General features: G+C 34.5%; 1 protein-coding gene across 1 annotated transcript; it reads right to left on the bottom strand.

The window, feature by feature from the left end:
* Nucleotides 1-700: 700 nt before the first annotated feature.
* Nucleotides 701-19,065, bottom strand: LOC128549614 (zinc finger protein 85-like). Its single transcript, XM_053526685.1, has 2 exons — nt 18,955-19,065; nt 701-8,097 (listed from the first exon to the last, which is right to left on the bottom strand). The coding sequence occupies exon 2, from the start codon at nt 7,485-7,487 to the stop codon at nt 6,207-6,209; it is 1,281 nt and encodes a 426-aa protein (XP_053382660.1). The 5' UTR covers nt 7,488-8,097; nt 18,955-19,065; the 3' UTR covers nt 701-6,206.
* Between the last annotated feature and the right edge of the window lie 297 nt (nt 19,066-19,362).

The raw sequence follows: 19,362 nt of genomic DNA, 5'->3' as shown, positions 1-19,362 counted from the left end.
TACCTGTCGTGTTCTAACCAACAAACCAAAAAGCGAAATAATAGAAATATCTGAGGTCTAACTGGATATATACCTCGAATCTCACTTTTGAACTCGAAACTACTTTTTAAACTCAAAACTCACTTTTTTTAACTCGAAAAATTGCTTATTTTAAATTTAACTCAAAACTCACTTTTTTAACTTGGAACTCACTACTCGAAAAATAGAAATCCAAAATGGAAGTACAAGTCACTATTCTAAGGGGGATTGGGGGATGTTTCCCCGGGAAAAAATACATTCTAGATAAAACATAATGAGTTTGTTGAAATTCATATTTCAGCAGCGTTGCTACGCTAAAATGGAAATGTATGCCACTGTCTTGGGGGCTCTGGGGCATGCTCCCTCGTAAAGTTGCACAATTTAGATGCAAAATGGTCCATTTTAGCAAAAATTAATTTCGGGGTGTAGCTAGGCGAAAATGGAAGTGTAGGTCACTATCCTGGGATGGGGGAGGGAGGAGGATTGCACATTATAGATGCATATTGGTGCGTTTCTTGTGTTTACCTTGACATTTAAACTTTCCCATGAAGTGTAAGCCCAGGGGAACTGCTGTACCTTATACAAAAACACCTTTGTCAAGTGCGTAGCAGGGCCAAAATGGAAGTGTAAGCCACTGTTCGCGGGTTATTGGTGGGGGTGGGGGGGGGGGGGGGCATGCTCATCCGAAAGATTTTTACATTCTAAATGCAAAATATCGTGCTTTCTGGCAAAATTCATACTTCAGGGTCGTACCTAGGCTTAAATGGAAGTTAAGGCCACTGTCCTAAGAGGGTTAGGGAGCATGCTTCTTACAGTATAGATACCAAATGGTGCATTTTTTGTGTATATAAGGACGTTAACTATTTTTCCTCATGAAGTGTAGATCGAGGGGAGGGGGGGGGGGGGGGGGGGGGGCAACTACGGTACCTCAAAGAAAGTACACCCGTGTCAGTGTAGCTGGGCCAAAATGGAAGTGTAAGCTATTGTTCTAGGGGTTAGGGGGCATGCTCGCCTGGAATAATTTTACATTCTTAGTTAATTTCTAGTTGCAAAATGGTGCCTTTTGGCGCATTTTGTAGCCTTTCTGGTGTTTAAATCGTCAACGGTGCAGATTAAGCAGTGGAAAGGAAATGCGTGGCCAGTGAATAGTAGCGATATATTTTTCGCACTGCCTCTTTTCAAAATTATATACGTCGAAGTTATACTTAGTACACATATACATTTAGGGCTGTCATTGATTGGGTCTTAGGCGTATCGACGATACCGATATATCAGAAGACAAATATCGACGATACATCGATATATTGATTATTAAGTTAGATTAACGACCTATTTGTTCATATGCATACAATATATCTTCCTGTAAATGCTATTTTAAGTTTTATTGCCTACTTTCCATATTTCTGTTTGATTGTGTTGTATTTGTATTTATGAAATAAAAGAAATACATAAAAATTAATAACATCTTTCATTTTTATTTTGCCTTCACTCCTTTTTTGCATTTATCCAAATTTACAACTTTTTGAACTTTAGTTGGTTTTTAGGGTCTGAGTGTTTATTTGGGTAGTTTTTTTCTATCTGTAAAATATCGATTTTTGAAAATGGGAATCGATAATCGATCGACAAAAAAATATCGTTGATACATCGATATCGTTTCTATCGATGACAGCCCTATATACATTTCCCCTTTTTTTCAAAAAACTGCATGTACATTTAGTGAAGAAATATCAAGTACTTTTAAATTAATATTCAATTTACTAGTATATTTTAACATTATGTACAAGTAACTATAATGGCAGCGAAATTAATTCAGCATTAATCCAGAATGACTATGACAGAAATGCAGAAAGACCTACCTTAACTCAGAATGAATTTCATGAATGACTAATAAAAATGAGACTAATTTTAGTGCAAAGAATAACTCTAACTTGAAATTCTTTAGAAATAATGAGTGTTTTAACAGAAGCATTATTGACTACTTAAAGGTAAGCTTTAAAATTACACTATTTTTATGTATTTCAACAGACTGACAGTAAACATTATGCTTTACAGTTTCTTTGAAATTGAAAACAACCCTGTCTTGATGTGTTCTAATGTGAAACCAAATTGCTTACTTCGCACACTGATTACAAAAATGGCATGTTTAAGTAATTACAGTTATGTTTTAAAGTATAATTCATGTTTCTTTTTTTTCGTAACTTCAGAGCCAAAAAATAATTGATTTAGTATCTAAGTTTGAATCTGTATGACAAGTTTTAAGCTACAAATACTTTTCTGTATGTCTATTTCAAACTTTTTAGTTTATATTTTATATGTATTTTAATTCAAACGTTTTTGTCTCATGTTTGATTGTGTAATGACTTCAATGATGCTTGAACAGAGTTGTTTCAAATTCATAAGCTATAAAATTTTATACTATTTAGTATCACAATGTTTTTCACACTCTCCTTCTTACCTTTTCACACAGTGTCCAGAGATGACCACTGGTCAATTCAATACTATGGTCACTCTTGAGCGGTCAATACTGGTTTATTCAACACTTCTACCTAATTTACAATCAGAGCTTAGCATAGGCTGTAACAGTAATATAAAAATAATAAAGCAATTTGAATAATATAAAATTTTGTTCATAAACATGATTAAGAAGTATAGTGGTCAATATTGGTCGACTCAATTCTGGTCCTTGGCAATTTGTCCTGGTCAGGCTCAATTTTTGGACAATACTTGAAGTATTGTCCGAGTGACGGGTCAATACTAGTATATTCAATGCTTTTATCTTCTCACAGTAGACTTTATTTTAAACTGTATCAAGTTTTTATTACTATAAATTACACTCGTTTAAATGGACAGTACTTGTCATTTCAAATTTGGGTCCTACTCAGTATCACTGATCAATACATATAGTGGTCAACACTGGTCCGTAAAATACTTTGATTGCATATCTAATTTGTTTATTATAACAAAGTTAACATGTTCAAGCATCTCTTTTAAAAAAGTGGGATTATTGACCATGACAGCCGATTTGTGACTAAAAAGACAGGTCAGCAACATATCTGTTGCATATTGTAAGACATTGGGTCAATTAAGCAATGTGACAATTGCTATCTAAATACAACTAACCACTCTAACCATTTTCATGAAATGGTCCAAGTTTTAACAGCATTTTTTCATTAAATCATAACACTAAAATAACAAGAGCTCGTAGAACACGCAATGCCCCCCTTGATGCATTTAGTAATTGCACAAGGAACAGAAATTGTATGCTCACTGTAAACAAAAGTTCTACCGTTCTGGTTCAATCTGACCTTGACCTTTAACCTATTAACCTAACAAGAGATCACAGAGTAATCTTGACACCCACCACTGAGCCATTTTTGAACGTTTCAAATTTCAAGACTAGCTCAAGGTCAAAATCAAGGTCAAATTTCATTCAGTACAAAACACTGTGCATGTGGTCCAAATTTGAAAGCTGTGGCTTCAGAAATGTGAAAGTAGGTCACTAGATCAATTTCAAGGTCAAATTTCAATTCGGTACATAAAACTATGCATGTGGTCCAAATTTGAAGGCTGTAGCTTGAGAAATGTGAAAGTAGGTCACTAGGTCAAAATCAAGGTCAAATTTCATTTCGGAACACAAAACTGTGCAAGTGGTCCAAATTTGAAGCCTGTACCTTCAAAAATGTGAAAGTAGGTCACTAGGTCAATAACAAGGTCAAAGTTGGTTTCGGTACATAAACCTATGCATGTGGTCCAAATTTGAAGTCTGTAGCTACAGAAATGTGAAAGTAGGTCACCAGGTCAAGATCAAGGTCAACTCATGTCAAGGTTCATCTTGCCACTCAAAACAATACATGTGGTCCAAATTTGAATGATATAGGTTACGGACATGAAGATTCTAAGTGTTTCCCTATATAAGTCTATATTAACCATGTGACCCCCGGGGTGAGGCCATATTTGACCCTAGAGGGATAATTTGAACAAACTTGGTAGAGAACCACTAGATGATGCTACATTACAAATATCAAAGCCCTAGTCTTTGTGGTTTGGACAAGACGATTTTCAAAGATTTTCCCTATACAAGTCTATGTAAACCGTGTGACTCCCAGGGCGCGGCCATATTTGACCCTAGGGGAATAATTTGGACAATCTTAGTAGAGGACCACTAGATGATGTCATATACCAAATATGGACCCGTGGTTTTGGACAAGAGGCTTTTCAAAGTTCTTCCCTATATAAGTCTATATAAACCATGTGACCCCCGGGGTGGGGCCATATTTGACCCCAGGGAAATAATCTGAACAATCTTGGTAGAGGACCACTAGATTTTGCTACATACCAAATACATTTGTATCAAAGCCCTAGGCCCTGTTGTTTTGGACAAGAAGATCAGAAACCGTTTAACTGTTCCTGGCAAATGTGACCTTGACCTTTGATCTAATGACCTCAAAATCAATAGGGGTCATTTGCTGGTCATGACCAACCTCATTATCAATTTTCATGACCCTAGACCCAAGCGTTCTTGAATTATCATTCGGAAACCGTTCAACTGTTCAGGGTCACTGTGACTTTGACCTTTGACACACTGACATCAAAATCAATACGGGTCATCTCCTGGTCATGACCAACCTCCCTATCAACTTTCATGATCCTAGGCCCAAGGGTGCTTGAGTTATCATCCGGAAACCGTTTTACTAATCAGGGTCACTGTGACCTTGACCTTTGACATACAGATCTGAAAATCAATAGGGGTCATCTGCTTGTGAGGACCAACCTCCCTATCAACTTTCATGATCCTAGGCCCAAGCGTTCTTGAGTTATCAGCCGGAGACGGATTGGTCTACATTCCGACCGACCGCTTGACATCTGCAAAACAATATACCCCTCTTTCTTCGAAGGGGGTATAATAAGATATATCACTTGTGAATTAAATACTAACTTCTACAGTTTATGAAACACTTTCTACAAATAAAGTTAAGTTAAATCAGCAGTACTTCAATTAACTGTGATATTTTTTTTTAGAGAAATAGGGATTCAGAGAAAATCCCCAGCAGACAAAACCCACTTTGCTGAATTTTACATGTAGGACAAAGACCCTTTTGTGTTTTTACAAGGACAAACTTCACTTCGCTTTTTTGTCAGAAAGACGACAAAACCCACTTTGCTTTTTTTTCAGAAAGATGACAATACCCACTTTATAAGATTCAGTAAAGGAGCTTTTCAAGGGGTGAATGCGAAAAGTGCATATAAATAAAAAAGCACTTATTCACCCCTCGTTCTGTTCTCTTTGTAAAAAAAAAGATGAAAGGGGGTTTTGTCTGCCTATACAGAAGTGGGCTAAGGGAGATTAGACCGCAGGGGATTTTGTCCTCCACGCGGAAAAATGCACATTGCTATTTAATGTAACATGACCAATATCAATCAGTATTGACCAATCGACCGCTTCTGACTTTATTAGTATTGATTAGGTTGCTTACTAAATGATTATGTCTGCATTCACCTTAATCATGCCCCAAATGCTCTTAAACAGTCATTATATTATTGTTCATAAACTATGCAAAACATCGCAACAGTCAGTATTGACTAACTGACCAGTATTGACAAATCCACCAGTATTGACCAGCACTGAACACTTGGGGGAGTATTGACCGGGACAGTTTTAATTGCCAAACATTGCATAGCCACAAACATTACATTTAAAGCATTTGTTTTATGTATGTATTTTCCTATGTCTCTTCATGTTACCTGTGATTAACAGCATAACTAAAACAATCACATTCATGTGTGTTCTCACAAATATCTTCACATGAATGCTTTGGTTTGATATGTAGTCACAAATATCACATTTAAAGGACTACTTTCCAGTAAGTATTCTCCTCTGTTTCTTCAGACTTCTGTTGTCTTTGTAAGCATAGACACACGCATCACATTTAAAGCATTTAAAGCATTTTCCTCATGAATGTGTTCTCCAGATGTCTCTTCAGGTTTGAATTGATGCATAAGCACAAACATCACACTGAAAGCATTTATCTTCTACATGTATTCTCTTAAGTCTCTGCAAACTACCACTTTTATAACAAGCATCTATATAGTCACAAACATTAGTCAATTTAAAGCACTTTTTCTTCTTTGTGTATTGTCATATGTCTTTTTAGATTTTCACTACGGTTACATGCATAATCACAAACACATTAAAAGCGCTTTTCTCCTGTATGTCTTATCATGTGTTTTTTCAGGTCCCTACTTGCCTTACACGCATAATAACAAACATCACATTTAAAGCGTCTTGCTCCTTCATGTCTTGTCATATGCATTTTTAGATTACCTCTTTGATTACATGCATAATCACAAACACTGCATTTAAAGCGCTTTTCTCCAGTATGTTTTGTCATATGCATTTTCAGAGACTGACTAAGATAACATGCATAATCACAAACACCACACTTAAAGGGCTTTTCTCCTGTATGTCTTATCTTATGTCTTTCAAGATTCCTACTTGTCTTACACGCATAATCACAAACATCACATTTAAAACATTTTACTTCTTCATGTATTGTCATATGCATTTTTAGTTTATAACTATAATAACATGCATAATCACAAACACTGCACTTAAAGCGCTTTTCTCCAGTATGTTTTATCATATGTATTTTTAGATTACTACTATAATTACATGCATAATCACAAACATTGCACTTAAAGGGCTTTTCTCCAGTATGTATTGTCATATGTATTTTCAGATTCCTACTTGTCTTACACGCATAATCACATACATCACATTTAAACCATTTTTCTCTTTCATGTTTTGTCATATGCCTATTTAGATGACCACTATAATTACATGCATAATCACAAACATTGCACTGAAAGCGCTTTTCTCCAGTATGTATTGCCATATGCATTTTCAGTTTACTACTAAAATAACATGCAAAATCACAGACACCACATTTAAAACGTTTCCCTCCTTGATATTTTATCATACGATTCTTCCATTGACAGCGTTGATAACATGCATAATCACATTTACAATAATTTTCTCCAGTATGCATACCTGTATGACTTTTCTGAGTTCTTTGATTGCCAGCAAAATCACAAACATCACATTGAAAATATTGTTCTCCTGTATGTTTTGTCATATGTGTTTTTAGATTACTGCTTTCATTACATGCATAATCACAAACATCACATTTGAAACGTTTTTCTCCTGTGTGTTTTCTCATATGTGTTTTTAGATTACTGCTTTCATTACATGCATAATCACAGAGATCACACTTGAAACGTTTTTCTCCAGTATGTATTGTCATATGTCTTTTCAGACCACTTCTATAATTGCATGCATAATCACAAACATCACATTTAAAACATTTTTCTGCTGAATGTACTCTTGTATGTCTTTTCAGAGTACTTCCTCGATTACATGCATAATCACATAGATTACATTTAAAGCATTTCTCTCCTGAATACATTGTCATATATGTTGTCAGACTATTCTTAATATCTAATATATAATCACAAATATATTTATAGCATTCCTTTCCTGCGTGTGTTCTCCATCTCTATTCTCAGAATATATCTTCCGTTACAAAGACATTGAAGGCATTTCTCTCCAGTGTAAATTCTCTTATGTTTCTTCAGTATATCGTTGTGATAACAAGCGTAATCACAAACATAAGAATTAAAGCACTTCTCTCTTTTATATTTTCCCTGTTCCTTCCTTACAAACTCACTTTAGTCCATGCAAAATTACAATGCGTTTTCCTCCTGTATACATTCTAATATATGCTGCTGTGACAACAATCTCAACACTGTGTTACTATTTTGTTCAATGTCATTTCAGATTACCGTTTGAAATACATCCACTTTCAAGAACATAATATTTCCATCAATTCTTTTCCGGGGTATATTACCTTTTGTCTCATAAAAGCCTCCTTTTGCATTTTGTAATCTGTGCTGGTAACTGGTTTATATTGAATATGTATCATGTGCATGTTCTCTTCTAAAGTTATGTCCCGATTATGTATATTTGTAAAGATGTGTACATTTTACTCCACTTGGTATCACAATTATGAGTTTTCAAGCGATCTGCAAACATAAATTAAAATATAAAATAGATAAACGTGTATTACATAACAAGAGCGCCAAGATGGCCCCAGGTCGCACACCTGAGTAACACCTTCATAACAGTGTCAACATGTTTTACAAAGTGTTTTCATGTGGACAAATATTCCGACCAATTTTCATTAACAATTGGACCAAAGACGTGGCCTCTTACTGTAAACAAGCATTTTCTTTGATATACCTAGTGACCTAGTTTTTTACCTCGCTTGACCCAGATTGAAAATCGTCCAAAATTTCATAAAAACAAACATTCTGACAAAGTTTTGGGACGATTGGAGCAAAATCGTGGCCTATAGTGTATACAAGCTTTTTCTTTAACTTGACCTAATGACTTAGTTTTATGAAGATCGAATAAAAATGTGACCATAGGGTGCAAACAAGCTTATTCTTTGATTTGACCTGGTGACCTAGTTTTTGCCCCCACATAACTCAGATAAAAATTCATGCGATATATCATGCAGAAAATATTCGGGCCAAGTTTCATGTGTATCAGATTAACAAGTGTAAACAAACTTTTCTTTGATAAGGCGGGGTGACCTAGTTTTTGACACCATATGGCCCAGTTTCGATTTTGGCCTAGAAATCATCGAGTTAAAAATTCTGATGAAGTTCCACGAAGATAGAGTCATAGATGTGGCCTCTATTTTGTTCACAATCCTTTCCATTGATTTGACCTGACGACCTAGTTTATGACCCGATATGACCAAATTTCGATCCAGACCTAGAGATCGTCAATGAAGTTATCGCAAGATCCAGAATTGCGGACGGACAGACAGAATAATAGGAGGACAGACAGAGGACATTCCTCTAGTCCCCTCCGGTGTTCCACCTTTAGGGGACTGGAGAGTGTATCACTGTGGGGAATCACATGCTCAAAATAATCTCTAAACAAAAGTTATATTTTGTAGAACATGAAAAACAAATTCCTACCAGGATAAGATACCGGTATGGAGTTTAAAAACAGCCTAACATATGACAAATGAAAGTGGTTATCATGAGTTGACAATAATGGTAGATATCTTGTAATTAGTAAGACTTAGGGAAATAAGAGGTATTAGTGTCTTGAATTGTTCGAGATATTCAGAAAATGATTATTACTGAAATATATGAAGTGTTATGATGCATCTATGTTGCCCTATGATTGGCTATATTTTAGATTTACAGCAAAAGTTGCTTCAATAATTATTATCCCATAATATCCATAAAATTTAGGTTTAGAGATTATTTTGATCACGTGATGCTCACAATGGTTTATGTTATTTTAATTCTTTCCCACAACTGGTTACTACGACACCAGCTTACATACAAAAACTTTACCGAATCTGGATGCCGACACAAACACACAATTGCATGTCTAATAGCTCTACCTGTTCTTCGAATAGTCGAGCTAAAATTAATTTGAAAAAGATATGGAGCCTTGAAGTCTTCCAAAACTTCTGTCAAGTATTTTACAATCAAAGAGTCCTAAAGGAACTGTGTTGCTCACCAGACCTAGGTTTGACCCCGATAACCTAGTACCTAAATTGGCAAAGATTTCATAGAAACATTTCGACTTATTTTATGTAATTAAGTTTTTCAAAATGCGAACGATAGACATATTCAACCTGACTTACTTTGCCTAATTTAGAATCAGCATTAAAAAGGAAAACTGGACTCTTCTCTCATACCCTCGTGGCGATGGATTCCATTATGAATGAGGTGTCGAGAGTGATTAATATAAGTTGTAGAACTTCCTTCACTATCGACCTTAAATAAATTATGTATAAACCAATATAGAATGAATTTTTCCCAACCTCATTGAACTCGGCTGTTTCTAGTCATTTCCGGTTATTCCAAATCACTACTGCTGTTATTCATTTACAAATGTAGATGTCTAACTTACAGACTTAGGGAACCGGTTCCAGAATGCTATGTCAATTTCACGATCGTTCACACAAACGAAATAGAAGTTTAATTCAAAACAAGGAGCTGTGTTCAATAAACGCTTGATGCGTTGGCATCCTCGTCGTTAGATTTTGCACCTTATGGTTACATCTGTATTAGTATCAATTCATTCTTGTAAGCAGTATTGATGCTAGACGAAACGGTCCCATTTGGTTAACCAAGAGATGGCCCATATAAACAACCTAAGTCCAAAACGAGGTCAAGGTCAAGGTCAAACTGAGGTCAGGCGATGTCTGAAGATGAGGAATGGTCACAGGTTACATCTGTATTAGTATAAAGTCATTCTAGTAAGGGGTATTGATGCTAGACGAAACGGGTCCATTTGGTTAACCAAGAGATGGACCATACAAAGCAACCAAAGTCCAAAACGAGGTCAAGGTCAAGGTCAAACTGAGGTCAGGTGATGTCTGAAGATGAGGAATGGTCACAGGTTACATCTGCATTAGTATAAAGTCATTCTAGTCAGGGGTATTGATGCTAGCCGAAACGGTCCCAATTGGTTAACTTCGAACGGACGGGCGGACGCACGAACGGACGGACAGAAAAATCACTATATGCCTCCCGCATCAGTAGATGCTTGGGGCATAAAAAGGAACTTAATGAATGATACAACTTTTGTTAAATTACAACACTGAAACAAGATATCTATCAATGTTGAGACCCAAAGGGGTCCAGCAAATCTACACCTTAGATTTTGCAAGGCAGACATGGCACTATATTTATCCTCTACTTTTAGTTGTACATGCAGAGCAATCTGACCCGAGAGGAAAAAGCCTCCCCCCACCCCCAATCAGAGAGAGCGAGAGAGAGAGAGAGAGAGGATCAACTCATATTAATTAAATAAAACAAAATATCAGCATGCGCATTTTCAATACGCTAATCAGCGTTGTCACAAAGTATGTAGTGTATCGCTTGTCTGTTGCGCGAAATATTCAGCAGTGTTAGAATGTATTACACTTAATATCATTTTCATTTTTATGTAGCACTTTTCAGATGCAAAATTCTGATACAATATAACCTTTCCATTTGTTTTTAAAATTTCGTCAACTACGGTTAATTCGCGTAACACTCGAGAGCATCTCAAAAATTTTAAGGATGCCTAGTAAGTATACCATTTTTACGTCTTTGATATGACGCGGCCAGGGATCGAACCCACGACCTCCCGCACTCGAAGCGGACGCTTTACCACTAGGCTTCCGAGGCGGTAGTATGATAGATGTATTATAATATTAATATACATTATATTGATGTAATAATTATTCATTTGCATACATCAGCGAAAAAAAAAGCAAGCATCACTTGGAAACAGCAGCATTATATTTTCTCAATAAAAAACAGCATCTTGAAGGGATCTTGCACACCCTATTACATGTACATGATGTCATCCACGCCGAGGGATGCGGCTACCACAGAGGTCAGAAATCAATAACGGTGAGTAGTGGTGTTAGATTTTTGAGCTGCATGTTTTCATTTCGTCTCTCCATGAAGATATCCTGGTGCAGGCTACATATAAAGGCATAAACATATTATAAAAGTAATCCTGCTCGCCAACTTCGCGAAATAAAGTAGTATTCAGCTGTTAAAATTGGACGTTTATTATAACTGATGCGAAAATCATATTCAACGGTTCAATTCGAAGTGTTTAATAATTAATAATTTGATCGCACTTACATCACACGTCAAACGATCAATCATCCGAGGATAACCCCGGAAAGTTTCAAGTCTGTCCGTATGTCTACACCGACGTTCTGGCCCTCCAAAGGGACCTGGATATGGTCATGTATGATAAACTTTACCGCAGAGGGCATTTTTATATGATGCCCGTCCCGCCAAGGAGTCAAAATATAGGATACCGTTTACTACAGAGGGAAATTTGCTGTAAAAACGTCTATACCGGCTGTTTTTTTTTTTGCTTTAAAGACCTGAGAGGTCACGGAATTATTTGCAGTATGCCTTTATTTTACTTATGTTTCATAATGAGTTATTTTCAATGGTGAACAACGCTGTAACACTTTGTTAATCAGTAATGTAGTTTTGCTACTGTAAGTATTCGTTTTATGAGTTCATTTTAATTTAAATTTCTTTTATCATGAAATATACAGAAATAATAATAACCTACGTCTTGGCGATATCGGTACTTGCGCTCAGCATGTTCAGTGTTGAATTTACGGTTGAAATTAAGTATTAAATAGTTTTGGAAAAAGCTTTAATAATAAGAGGCTACTGACAGTAAAATTGTTCTTCATAAAAGAACATAAAAGTAAATTTAAATATATTTGTTGTCAGTGGAATACGTCATGCGATCAGTTCTAAATAAAGCTGCTAATCATTAATCGTTTACAGAAATGTTCTTCATATTAATGGATCGCGATAATTTTGTTTAAACGGTACTTGGTAAAATCCAAAAACAGGTAAAGCAGGTGTATTTTCCGATAAGTGGTGTTCATTTGTATATTGTAGTAATCTTTACTCCAGACACGATGCTTCATTCCATAACAGATTTGTAGTCAAGTGGATAGTGTGTTGGATCTCTATTCTTTTTATGTCTGTATGGTGTAGGTTCGAGTCCTTTTTAAAAAAGATCAATTGAAAAATACAGCTTCTATTGCATACACAAGGTTTTTCTTTGATTTGACCTAGTGACCTAGTTTAGATTCCAGATGACCGGCCATTTTTAAACTCGGCCTATATTTCATCAAGGGTATGACTGAATAGCGAAATCTAGTAGATTTCGCGAAATCTAATCAAATTAGCGAAATCTAGACATAAAATGTAAACTAATGAATATTTTTAAAAATCCTTTTTAGCTTTTGTTAAAAGTGTAAATCTACGTTTGCATGCCAATTTTCAAGAAAAAATATTTATATTTAGGGTGGTTTTGAAGCGAAAAACGTATACGGGTCTAGATTTCGCCCGATTCTACATGCGCGGAAATCTCAAGCGTCAGACAAAATCAAGATGAATTTTCTTTCTAAATCTTTTTAGGTTTTTATTAAGAATATATTTATAAGTTTGCATGTCAATTTTCAAGAAAAAATATTTGAACGTATACGGCTGATGATTTCGCCAGAGTTTATATGGACAGAAATTTCAAGTGGCAGGCAAAATCTAGACATAAAATTTAAACTAATGAATATTTTAAAAATCATTTTAAGCTTTTATTAAAAATATAAATTTACGTGTGCATGTCAATTTTCAAGAAAAAATATTTATATTTAGCGTTTTTTGAAGCGAAAACGTATACGGGTCTAGATTTCGCCCGATTCTACATGTGCGGAAATCTCAAGTGTCGGGCAAAATCAAGATATAAAATCTAAAGTGATGAATTTTCTTTCTAAATCTTTTTAGGTTTTTATTAAGAATATATTTATAAGTTTGCATGTCAATTTTCAAGAAAAAATATTTATATATAAGGCGGTTTTGAAACGAAAAACGTATACGGGTGATGATTTCGCCAGAGTTTATATGCGCATAAATTTCCAGTGGCAGGCAAAATCAAGACATAAAATTGAAAGTGATGGATATTTTTTGAAAATCATTTAAAGGTTTTATTCAGAATAAATTTCTACGTGTGCATGTCTATTTTCAGGAAAAAATATTTATATTTAGTATGATTAATAAACGAAAAACTTATACGGATGTTGATTTCGCCAGAATTTATATGCGTTAAAATCTCAACTGAGAGGCAAAATCAACTCTTTCAAGTTTTAAGGAATGAAATTTCAGTCGTGTAATTTAAATATTATTAAAAATATCGCAGTTATAGTCGTGACCGATTTTAAAAGTCTATGAGTGTATAATCAGTACACTAATATTTAAATATCACTTGGATTTGAAATTAAGATTTCAACATGACGAAAATAATCCCAGATGTATCTAAATAATGCGATTGTGTTTTACGCTCGTTCCAACAATTTTCACGGAACTGCAATCCGTTGATATACAGAGACTATAATTTTCTACAAAAATTTGATTTCTGTAAGTTAAATATTTCTAATCTTACCTCACAGAAGATACAACGGTCGTCACACTGGTCGGCACATACAGTTGATTAGTTAATCAAATTAAATTTAATCCAATTAGTTAAGCGGGGGTAAACGATAATTTAATTAAAGGTGGTTTTCTCACACGTTTAAAGAGGTGCGAAATGCAGCAGGTAATCATTCGGTCAAAATTGTGCCGATTTATATCATCCGACAATTATTAGTTTATTATGTGACAAACAGTAATTATTTAGATTTGCAATTTATTTTTCATTAACACATTTTCCATATGAAAACGTCTTTCTAAGAATTAAATTGAAGTTAAATGTTTAGGATATGGCCCATTTTCTTAATGTCATTCATATATGCATTCTTTCTCCAATCATTGTTGAATACAATCTCTTTCAGGTATTAAAAAATTTAGATGATGATTGATAAATATGACACGTGCAAACGTAATTATATTCTCAATAACGGCTCAACACGATTTTAATAAATAATACAAACTTTTAATTTTTCGAGTTGATTTTTTTTTTTTCGCGCAGAAAAGGACGAAATCAACACTCGCATAGGATATTCTTTTCAGAACCTTGCTAAATATAAATATTTTTTCTTGAAAACTGACATGCACACGTAGAAATGTATTCTTAATAAAAGCTTAAAAGGATTTTAAAAAGTATTCATCACTTTATATTTTATGTCTTGATTTTGCCTGTCACTTGAGATTTCTTCGCATATAAAATCTGGCGAAATCAACACCCGTATACGTTTTTCGCTTCAACACCACCCTAAAAATATATTTTTTTCTTGAAAATTGACATGCAAATGTATATTTTTATTCCTGATAAAAGCTTAATAGGATTTTAAAAATTATTCACTACTTTAAATTTTATGACTTGATTTTACATGTCACTGACCATCTGGCAAAATCAACATCCTTATATATTTTTCGTTTCTAATTAATACTTAGTATAAAAAAAAATTCTTGAAAATTGACATGCACACGTAGAAATATATTCTTAATAAAAGCTTAAAAGGGTTTTAAAAAGTATTCATCACCTTAGATTTTATGTTATGATTTTGCCTGTCACTTGAGATTTCTTCGCATATAAAATCTGGCGAAATCAACATCCGTATACGTTTTCGTTTTAAAACCAAACTTTATATAAATATTTTTTCTTGAAAATTGACATGCACACGTAGAAATATATTCTGAATAAAACCTTTAAAGGATTTTTTTAAAAATCATCACTTTAAATTTTATGTCTTGATTTTACTTGTCACTTGAAATTTCTGCCCATATTAACTCTGGCAAAATCATCACCCGTATACGTTTTTCGTTTCAAAACCACCTTATATATAAATATTTTTCTTGAAAATTGACATGCAAACTTATAAATATATTCTTAATAAAAACCTAAAAAGATTTAGAAAGAAAATTCATCACTTTAGATTTTATATCTTGATTTTGCCTGACACTTGAGATTTCCGCGCATGTAGAATCGGACGAAATCTAGACCCGTATACGTTTTTCGCTTCAAAAACACCTTAAATATAAATATTTTTTTCTTGAAAATTGGCATACACACGTAAATTTATATCTTTAATAAAAGATTTAAACGATTTTTAAAAATATTCATTAGTTTAAATTTTATGTCTAGATTTCGCTAATTTGATTAGATTTCGCGAAATCTACTAGATTTCGCTCTTCAGTCATACCGTTTCATCAAGGCAATCATTCTGACCAAATTTCATGAAGGTCAATTGAAAAATACAGCCTCTATCGCATACACAAGCTAAATGTTGACAGACAGACAGACGCCAGACACCGGACATTGAGCGAGCATTGCTCATGTGAGCTAATAAAGGCATACTGCAAATATTTCCATGACCTCCCATGTCTTCAAAGCAAAACAAACAGCCAGTATAGACGTTTTTACAGCAAATTGCCCTCTGTCGTAAACGGTATCCTATATTTTGATTCCTCGGCAGGATGGGCATCATATAAAAATGCCCTCTGCAGTTAAGTTTATCATATGTGACCATACCGGGGTCCATTTGGAGGGCCAGACGTCAGTGTAGATGTACTGACAGACTTGAAAGTTGAAACTTTCCAGGATTATCCCCAGATGATTGATCGTTTGACGTGTGAAGTAAGTACGATCAAATTATTTTGTAAACACTTCGAACTGAACCGCTGAATATGATTTAAACAGCTGAATACTTCTTTATTTCACAGAGTTGATTTATTTCACAAAGTTAGCGAGCAGGATTATTTTTATAATATGCTCATGCATTACACGTACGCCTGAACCAGAATATCTTCATGGAGAGTGAAAATGCAAAAGTACAGCTAAAAAACTAACACCACTACTCACCGTTATTGATTTCTGACCAGTCACCTCTGTGGTGGCCACATGATCCCTCGGCCTGGAGGACATTGGATAATAGGGTGCATCTTGGGAATGCTTAATTCTGCGTATTTATATGCATACTTTTTGGAAAAGGACGCCAAAATATTCCAACCATGAGTCCACAGGACGCGTAAAAAATTGTCCGAAGCACAACAATATGGGGTGGTTTTAACTGGTGGTTTAAACTGAAAAAAAAAATATGTTTATTATTTCAATTTGCAAGGAAAACAAGAATTTGATCAAACCTTCGATCCGATTATGTCATACAAATTGCTATCTATTACTTATTGGATTTACGATCATATTTTACCAAGGAATTAATACTTCTGTTACCTGTCACTTACAGGTAAAATGTATTTAAAACAAGAAAATTTCGAGAGCAAACTTTATTCTCCTGTTTTTAAAAATAAAATATAGCCTCCTCTTTGTAAATTCAATTAGCAGTTCTCATATTGATTACGGGTCCTCTAGACTCCATGTCTAGAGGTCCGGTTACCAGCCCCCAGCCAATGCCTTCGGAATACAAATGTACCTGTGTACATTGATTTGTACTTTGTAGACTGAATAAGACAAAAACTGAAAAGGTTTACATGTGTTGTGTCCGTGCTCTACACCCAGGTCTGGAAATATAATCATCATTTGACTTTTCTTTTGCACTTTGTTGTTTGGATTAATTATGCCTTCGTGAATTTAGAAGAGTTCTATTACTTTCATTGTAAAAGACAAATTCACACGTAACTGTAGAATTTCGCAAAAAAAAGGGGGGCGGAACTGACTGGTTCACTGGTCGGTGATTTGACGCGGTACATACTACACCACTGTTGTTAATTTCAGCTAATGTGTTTCAGTTTGAAACTAACATATTTTTTTATTTGTCTGTGTTTATTAGGTATTTCAAGTATACTGCAGAAAAATGTAAGAACTTGGTGTTAAAATGCAAATTTTATAAAACTCAACTTCCACGCGTTTTTTTGCATCTTTTGGTCCAACGTTATTGTTTAACCGTCACAAATTATACACTGTTATATAAAACCTGGAACAACTGATACGGGGACTGGAATGCGGCATTTATCTTATTTCATGCTGCCGTCCAATCGAAGCGTATGCCATAGGTTATTCTGCTATTACCCACACACTTACGCCTTGCAGTTTAACTCGTCCTTTCAGTGAAAGTCTGGGGAAGCATTTGTTGAATATTTTATTGAAAACAGAAGTTCTGCCATGAAATTATTGCCTGCATATGTTTTTAAATGGAAAATATTTACATTAATGTTACATTTCGCCCTGTGAAAATGGCTAAATCTAGGTTTGTCTTACCCTGAGAGAAAGATGTCGTTTTTTACGTGATATTTGCCTTGTTGATTCAGAGTATTTAGAACAATAAAATTAGGACAAATTTTGATGAAATTAGCAAGTCGAAGCTGTAAACTGTTGCCTGAAAATATTTGTTTATGAGATTGCTTTGTTCTTCACCATTTAAACGCAAGTTAAACCTAGAGTTTTTTCTGCAGTTTTATCTAAAAGTTCGGAATACTTAATGTAAATTCGTTGTCAGCCTTTTTTTTCTAAAAAAAAAATCATTGTTATTTCCTGATAGATCGTATTTTTCACACATCGGATTTAAGATTAAATGTATTTTTGGAGTTTAACCAACAATCGCATTTGAGTCATTCTCTGAGTGCAAAAAGAATTTGTTCTGTATGTAGAAATCTGACATTATAAACAATAATTATAATTATGGCTCTACAATATTAAGAAAAGTACGTGTCAGCTTTCTGATGACATTTTATTTATTCAAATCCAACAAAAATCGGTCCTTTGATAAAGATTTGAAGTTACTTGGTGAAATATTTATACAGGGAAGTGAGCTCGAGTTAATTCATAATAATTAAGCATATCACCACATGCAGTCGCATGCTGTTTTTCCTTCGGAATCCCTTTAGATCAATCTCTTATCATCTAATTATCGCCACTTACAACATGTGACTGGTAAACCCTTTGAACAACAAGTGTTGTAGCTCCATGATTAATATGGGGTAATATATATATGCTAATTACAAACTTTATCGATACAGTAATGCTAATGGCGAAAACAAAATATCGATCGCTAACGACTGCTTGATATTTACAGGTATGGGCGACAGCATAATACAGATAAATGTATTGATTTACACAGACTGTCCACTCCCCGTATTAGACCTTCCTGATAAAACAAGGAAAACTGCAGCTATACTGTATGTATGCGTCGGATTAGTCCGACTACACTGCCTCTATGGTTTTCATATCACTGCAATGCTCTTAAGTAATGAAAATGATATCTGAATATTTATGAAACAGACAAGCATATGAATGAGTATAATCTAAGCAAGAACTAGGCCCCTACCATGCCTACCAACTTTGTTAATCAGTATCAAGAAATTTTGAATGTTCAGGAAACAGGAACACACACAAATAGAAAAGTCTTATAAACATAATGGTACCTTATCGTTGAATGCTTTTAAATCAGTTTTCTCTTATTTCATTTGTATTTTAATAACATTAAAATTTGATTTTATAAACACTTGCACTTTCAGATAAATGGCGAGGCCATTTAAAGGGACATAACTATTACAAAAAGGACTGAAAACCACTATATCCCGTTATAGGCTGAACACCACTAAATCCGGCTGTCCTTTATTTCATATAGATCTAAAATCCACTTACTTCGTAACGTTTTTTTCAACATTTTCTAGCATATCCGATTTTCAGAGACTTATATTCCCATAAAGAACTATATCGTTACTTAAAAAGGGGGGGGGGGGGTGTTAACTTTTATATTAGTAAACTTCAGTCTGTTAAATACAATCTGCTGAATTTACTACATTTCGTTTCTTTCAATTTTTTTTTCG

The sequence above is a fragment of the Mercenaria mercenaria genome, chromosome 16 (genome assembly GCF_021730395.1).
Source record: "Mercenaria mercenaria strain notata chromosome 16, MADL_Memer_1, whole genome shotgun sequence".
In the NCBI taxonomy this organism is placed as follows: domain Eukaryota; kingdom Metazoa; phylum Mollusca; class Bivalvia; order Venerida; family Veneridae; genus Mercenaria; species Mercenaria mercenaria.
Note: the sequence above shows the minus strand (reverse complement) of the source record. Positions and strands in the feature narration are given on the sequence as shown.

Coding starts and splice junctions, on each gene's coding strand:
- LOC128549614 (XM_053526685.1), bottom strand. CDS start 7,487: ATGACAATGTATTCAGGAGAGAAATGCTTTAAATGTAATCTATGTGAT.